This window comes from Streptopelia decaocto, assembly GCF_964273445.1.
Source record: "Streptopelia decaocto genome assembly, chromosome: 11".
NCBI classification, from domain to species: domain Eukaryota; kingdom Metazoa; phylum Chordata; class Aves; order Columbiformes; family Columbidae; genus Streptopelia; species Streptopelia decaocto.
In genome coordinates, this window is record NC_138666.1 from 1620215 (window position 1) to 1627448 (window position 7234).

Below are 7234 nucleotides of genomic sequence, written 5' to 3' on the forward strand. Positions count from 1 at the left end.
TCCCCATAGCCAATGCGGATTGTGCTTGCTGAGAGGAGTGCTGTGAGTGGGCGGCTGGCCAGTAGGGCGCGGCGTTGTTGCGGGGGGTGGGGCCTGGTAGGTGTGTGGGGCGGGCTGGGCGGCGGGCGGCCGGTGAGGGGCGCGGCCGGTGCTGCTGCCTCCGCCCGCCATGAACTCCCTGGACCAGGCTGAGGGTGAGTGCACGGCTCGCAGCCAGCACGGACCTGCCGCTTCGGCGCGCCGGGACCTCTCGCCCCCGTGGGTGGGTTGCCTGAGCGCGCTGCCTCCTCCCTCTGAAGCGGGCCCTGCCGCGGCGCGGCCCTGAGGGGGCGAAGCGGCCTCGGGAGGCCTCGGCTCCCGCCCCGCTGCACTCCCGGCGTTCCTGCTCGGCCCAGATAGGCGAGCTGGGGCGGGGTCTGCGGAGCCGCCTCCAACGCGGGGCCGGGCGGCTGCTGCCCTCCGGCCGCCCCGAGGGGAGGCCTGTGCTGGGGGTCCGTGTGCGGGCCCGCCCGCCGCCCTCTGGGGAGGAGCTGCCCCATGGGCCTCGTCTGTCGCTGCCTCTTCTCAGCAAGGCTTTCGCTCTTTAAAATCCGCTTGTGCTGCCACTACTGCTTCTCCACTCGTGGGGTTTTACGCGAAATGTGTTTCATTGGGGTGTGAGTCCCATCTAACACACTAGAGTTTCTGTGGCTTTTGAAGAACGTGGCCTCGAATAGCCCTCTCTTGTCTGCCAACATCGATGGTTTGGGTTACAAGGTCTATGAAGTTACGGTTTGCAGGGTGTGAAAATCCTGAAAGGAGCTTTTAATGTCAGAAAATAAGACCGGTAAAGACTTTTAAAATGCATCAGTGTCTCAGGCCCAGCGGGTGTTCTCTGGCAGACACCAGAGGCTCGTCAACAGCAGCGATAGTCCGGTGTTGTCACGGCTTTGTTGCTATGTCTGTACAAGCTGTAGGCATTTAAGAAATGCGCCGTGCTAGTTACAGCTGCCAAAGTGATAAACTCAGAGAAAGTTTAGAACATGGATATCCAAAGATGTGTTTAAATTCCTGATTTCTGAATGAATTTTTTTTTCTGTTTTTATTGTAACGCTGTCTACATTATGTGTTTTCTTTAGAGCTGTGTTATCAATAGCTTAATTTTATGCCTCCAGGGTGCTTTTTCTCAAGTAGCAGGTTTTTATGGGATGGCTCATCTTCCCCCTCTCACTTCACTGACTAGTCAGGGGTTTGTGCTAGTCAGGGAATGGTTAATTAGCTTTAATTGCTGGCAGTGGCTTAGCTTCCTCAGATGGGAGGTGGAGGACAGGCCATAGCTACCAGGCTGCTGGCAGTAATTAAGACTAGTTAACTGTTCTGTGGCTGAAGTCAAGATGCTATAATCTTCCTCCGTGAATTCACCTGCAAACCACTTAGGAGTGAATTTACAGTTTAGAAAACTACCTTAGTAATTATAATAATAGGTATATTTCTTATAATCTTATTCTCTAATTGCTTTATTATGGTAAATAATTTAGCAATAGGGAGAAAAAAAAATCTAGATTGATGCTAACTGAAATGTTTTAGCTGAAAGTTAAGTTTATGCTAATAAAAACTCCAGGGAGAATTCTGGCTTTGACTGGAATGTTGTCAAATGTTGGCCTTGTTGAACAGAAGCTTAAATCTAACATAGACTTCAGGTGAAACAGCTCCTTCTAGACAAACATTGGGAGGTTGGCCAAGGTCTGGGTTTTTTTTGTTTTTAAACAAATTAAGAGTATGAACTGAAATGCTGCTCAGTATTTAACAGCAATTTCAATGGAAACACCATGGGAGAACGATGGCAATGAGTAGAAAGGCCTATCCAGAGGAAAAAAAAATAGTTGGGCTAGTGTTTGCTGTGTTTTTTTATGCGTGTATATATATGTATATCATGGCATTAAAACTTTGTATAATACAAAAAATTCCTTGAATAGCTGGCAAATGACCAACTTGGGGTTTTTTTGTGTGTTTGGTTTTTTTAAACTATTTTTATTACTATTTTATATATAATAGAACTTAATGGTCTCCTGATGTACTTAATACTCCAAAATATGATACTTTATTCTGTGTGGAGGGGCTCTTTAACCTATTCTAGATCTAACTCTCAGTGTTTTTAAAGATGTCTAAAATGATTTCTCAGCTATTATAGATTTTCTTTTCTGTAAGTGGGAGTTTCTTGCATTTAGTGTAATTCCATCATTGTATTTTTTAGCTAAAATTGTGTGAAGCTGCTTTGACAGTGCTTTTATTGCATCTAAATGATCATTGCATCGGTTTTCTCTGCCTATTTAAGAAATGGGTGTGCACAGGGAAAAAGTTCATTCCTTTTATCTTTTACATTAAAATTTGACTCAATAGATGAAGATCTAATTATGCCTGATATACATCCTTCCCAGATCTCAAAGCTTTTGAAAGAAGACTTACTGAATATATTGCCTGTTTGCAACCAGCTACAGGACGTTGGAGAAGTAAGTTTGTTTTTACAAGGCATACACAGGATTCTCTCTTTCAAGCTTTTTAGATTTACCAGTGTCCATCTTTGATTTATGTTTGCCTAAACAAAAATCTCTGCTTAAACTGTCTTTAAAATTTCTGTGCCATATATTCAAACACTCTGCAACAACATGATAAAAGATACCAAATTAATACTTCAACGTGAGTAGGAAAAATGAGATAAAGATTGAATTGGCTCAAGACTGCATTATTCTGGAAATAGTTGAGATAGTAAGTTGTTGTATTTATTATGGTTTGGTTTATGTGGTATTTTGGTTTTGGGGGGCTTTTTTTGGTTTTTTTTTTTTTTTTTTTTTGAAGGCTCGGACTTCCCAGACAGTCACTATGGTTACTTGAACTAAATATGATTGGGTAAAATAGTCCCTATAAAATTGAAGATGAAAATGTTCCAGCAGTGTGCCTTAAGGGCAGAATATGTCTTGATCTCTGTTCTAACAGGAAAGTTTGAAAGAGGGGGGAAGACAAAAAATACCACAGATTTGCTGCCAACATTGGCATCTGTGGTAGAAAGAGACTGCTTTTTTTGTTCTAAGATTCCACTGAGGTTTCCATACTCGAAGAATGCAGATGCTTTTTAGACCATCTAAAAGAGCATCTTTGTCTTGAGAAGCCAAGAGGTTAATCTCAAATGAAGGAACTGAGGGAGTGGCTAAAAATCAAAAACTTAAAAAGCAAAAACAAACAACCAAACACTCCACCCCAAACCACAACCAAACACCACTCCCAGCCCCCTTGTTTCACAGCAGTTGGGAGGAAAGCAGATATTTCTAAGTAGATCTGTGCAACTTGTGCACACCTACTATAGGAATGTATTTAGCTTCCAGAATTGCTATTTACTGTCAGATATAAGTAAAACAAAACAAACCAAACCACCAAACAACAACAAAAAAACCTGGAAACTTCTAAGCACATTTAAATGAAATTTGCTTATTGTGTTAATGAGCTAACTTTTTCCGCTAACTGCTTGTTTTGCTAGTTTTGTAATTCATTTAGAAAAGGGACTTTTAACTTTAATTATAATGGGGCATTTAACCCAATGTTAACTTTTCCTTCTGTTATCCTGGAAAAAAACAAGTATTTATATAGAGAAGTTCTATGCTTTTGATAGATCTTTTCCAACTTTCTTTTGAAAACAACTTGTTAGGGTTACTTTTTTTAATATTGTAATATCAATTAGGAATGTGCAACTCTATAATAAATTATAGCAGTCTTACAAACCTGAAATTAGCATTTCATTAATATCTGGGGTTTGTTTTCAGTTTCTTTCCTATCATCCTAAAGACTGGTAACTCTGGATTTTCTCTTATTTTTGTGTGTGCCGTTTTTTGTTTTCCTTCTCCCTCCGCAATCAATAAAGGACTTTATTTGCATCCGGAACTTCAGAGTCTACAGAAAACACTCAGAACTGCCAAATGATCAGTGAAAGCTGCTAGGCTTAATGGGTGTGCAATAGAATATGAGCTTTTTCTACCTTCAGATTTGTTCTCTTTCCTTTTTCCATCAACACCCATTCCCTAACCTTTTGTAGTCACTGAAAATCAATTCAGTTACTCTAATATGTATCTAGCATTATTCATTTAGAGCCAGTTGATAAATTCTCCCTAAGCCATTCGGATGTGCAGAGGTTTTTGTTAATCTTCATGTGCTAATGCTAACATGCCTTCAGATTCCCATTTAAGTTTTGTGGGTTTTTTATCTATGTCAGTTTTTCTTGCTTGTAATCATGTTGATTGGGGTGGGGAGCATAACATAACCTCGACGTGCTACTGAAAGTGCTGCTGCTAATGCCTCAGGCTTTTCTTGTGGGGACAGAAGCTTTAGTTCTACTCTGCGATTTAATGATGCTGCATTTCTGTTGCCCCGACTGCATAAGCTCAAATAGCATACTGAGTATTTGGTACAACTCTTGCTCCAGTCTTCCAACTCATATTTTTGCTAACCATGTTATTTTAGAAACTTTCATTTCTTCAAAGCATCATGGTGTTTTTACTTTACAGAATTTAGATTTTGGTACCTACTTGTCCTGTCCAGGAAACATGTGCAGAATCTTTATGGTTTCACATAATAGCAGTTTCTTTGCCTGTTTTAATTTCTACCTTCCAAGTAGAAGCTTTTCCTCTCTCAAAAGTGGGTGAAGAAATAAATATTTAAGAGCTACTGCTAAAAAGTAACTGCTTTTTAATAGGAGTTACACTGTTTCTGACTCTCATTGTTTGCTTTATCAGTGATTCTGATAGTGGTATCAGTCTGCACAGCTACTGGTGCTTGGAACTGGTTGATAGACCCGGAGACACAAAAGGTAAAGATTGTGCTAATCCCAAATGTCTGTGTCATAGCTTGGTGTTGCAGCCAAGTGGTACAGTATCTTGAAAACGAAAAGGCAAAAGGGGGTTTTGCAGTGAAACTGAGAGATCAGTTTTAGTTAAGCTCTCGAGCTGTCTGGAATTGTTGTGGAGTATGTCCTGGGACAATGCCTCCCAGAATGTTACACCTTGAATGTTTAGCTGGGGAATCGTTCACAAATACTTAGAAATGGCTAGAAGCAGTATTTTTATTTTTTAATGAAATTAACTAGGCAGCAATTTTTTAATGTTTTAGAAAGTATCTAGTGGGACTAATTTGATTTCTCTCCTAGGTGTCATTTTTCACATCACTTTGGAATCACCCATTTTTCACAATTAGCTGTATTACCCTAATAGGCTTGTTCTTCGCTGGAATTCATAAAAGAGTGGTGGCACCATCAATGTATCCTTCCATCATGGCTGTCAGGTTAAACGCACTGTAGTTGCTGCTGTTATTGAAGCCTGTGCTAATACTGCCTTTTCATTTTTGACTTGCTCTGTGCCCAAGTGTTAGTTGCCTTCCTTGACACAACCCACACAGTATAGCGGCCCGATGTCGAACTGTTTTGGCAGAATATAATATGTCCTGTGACGATGTAAGTGTCAGTGGTTCATTGACTAAACCTTGTTTTTTGAAAAAATTCAGATATTATGAAAAGGCATACAGTTTTATGTGTGTGTTTGTTTGTTTTCCCTCTGAACAGCACTTGTATACACCTTAACAAATTCTGTGTGTCTGTAAAACCGGGATGCAGAATAGTTGGTATTGTTCTGTGTGTCATTTTAAACTTAGCCTGTAAAGTTCAACGTGAAGTGCAATTGTTGGGCTCAGTTTTCAGGATCTAAACTTATTTTTCTTTTTCTATCTTGCAGACTGGAAAATTAATTTTGAAACCTAGGCCTCATGTTCAATAAGGGCTGTCTTCCTTCAGTTTTTTCCACTGCCATGGAAACCAAAAATGACCCTTTTTAAGGTAGTGTGACAGCAAAAAAACAACAGGACTGGTTGTCGCTGCCTGGGAGTGAAAGTCTTACACAGTTGACAGTGAAAGTGTGCAATATTACTTTCTTGACTATTTATCCAAATTCTTTGTTACCACATTATCAGTGCTTTTGCTACTTCTGATTACCTCTTTTTCAGTATTAGTGTCACTTTTTTACTTCAGCTAGAATGGAACATACAGGTGAAGTATGTTAATCGGCTATGAAGTTGAACTTGAAAATCAGACCTCATTTGTGTTGTGTCTTTGTAAACTGTTGTAAATAGCAGATCGATGCCAGCGTTCAGGAAAAGAAGTAATATTTGCTGTATGGATTTGTTTTCTTTTCATGAACAGTATTGAACACTCACCATTCCCACGATGTTTTATTAGCACACTTCCTCATTACAGCTGTCCTCGTCTCCTGGCCACTCTTTTTGGAATGGGTTAAAAGGCTCGCAGAGACTGTCCGTGCTGGAGAAAACTGGTCTTCTTCTTAAGAACTTTGCAAATGTATCAAGGATCACATTTGTCCAATTGTATATATAGTGCACCAGCCACTTTCATTGTGGTCACATGTAGCTCCTTGTTTGATCTGGTTCACAACACCGCTCTTTTAAGATTTTAATATTTTAAAAATTGTCTTAAATATGCCTGTATCTTCCCGATTATAAGGTTGTACTGTATCTTAACTCCACATGACCATTCTGTGTGGGTTTTTATGCTGTGGTAGTCTGACTATGAAACTAGTACTGCAAACGCGTAACTGCATTGGTGAAGAAGATACAAAGAGTGCCACAATAAAATAACAAAATCTCTTATGCAGAGTGTTAAAAACAAGGCATGGATGTTATATACATGAAGTCTAACTTTTAAATAGCTGCAGTTGTAAAGAGTTTTGAGTTAAGGTGCCTTTTTAATTGTTTCAAACTCTTTTAATTGACTAAAACTGCAAAGCTTTTGCAACTTAGGTAACTCCGAGTACAAGGCAGACTGGCTTTTAAAGGCAGCCTGCTGATGGAACTTTGAGTTGAGACATTAACAATTGTCTCCTGTGGTTTTTCCAGTAAGTCTTCTGCCCATCCATTACTTTTAACTGCTGTATATTTTGTAGGTAAATATGTATAAAATAAATTCTTTGTATAAACAGATGTTATCTTTTTGTACCGTGCAAATGCAGATCTCAAATGAACACTGAAGACCTTCACAAGTTTATAGCTGAAGTCTGTAACTTTCATACCGGACCAGCCTTTCCTGTATTTGATGTGGTTCTTATAATCTAAGATACTGACACCAGAGAGAAAGTCCTTCCAGTTTCCCATCCTCCAGGTCAATCCCGCTTCTGTAAGTGCTGTTAGAGGAAACTCTTTCACTCGA

At 40.0% G+C, this 7234-nt stretch overlaps 1 protein-coding gene across 3 annotated transcripts; it reads left to right on the top strand.

The window, feature by feature from the left end:
- Positions 1-82: 82 nt before the first annotated feature.
- CNEP1R1 (CTD nuclear envelope phosphatase 1 regulatory subunit 1) lies at positions 83-7174 on the top strand. Of its 3 annotated transcripts, none has more exons than XR_014185145.1 (7): positions 83-194; positions 2418-2489; positions 4761-4834; positions 5171-5280; positions 5419-5473; positions 5751-5851; positions 7038-7174. XR_014185145.1 is itself a non-coding variant. In XM_082062780.1 (6 exons), the coding sequence occupies exons 1-6, from the start codon at positions 170-172 to the stop codon at positions 5790-5792; spliced, it is 378 nt and encodes a 125-aa protein (XP_081918906.1). In that variant the 5' UTR covers positions 83-169; the 3' UTR covers positions 5793-7006. The 3 variants fall into 3 exon arrangements, 1 of the variants encoding a protein (XP_081918906.1); XR_014185146.1 differs by lacking the exon at positions 7038-7174 and adding an exon at positions 6269-7006; XM_082062780.1 differs by lacking the exon at positions 7038-7174 and having other exon boundaries at positions 5751-7006.
- Positions 7175-7234: the final 60 nt, after the last annotated feature.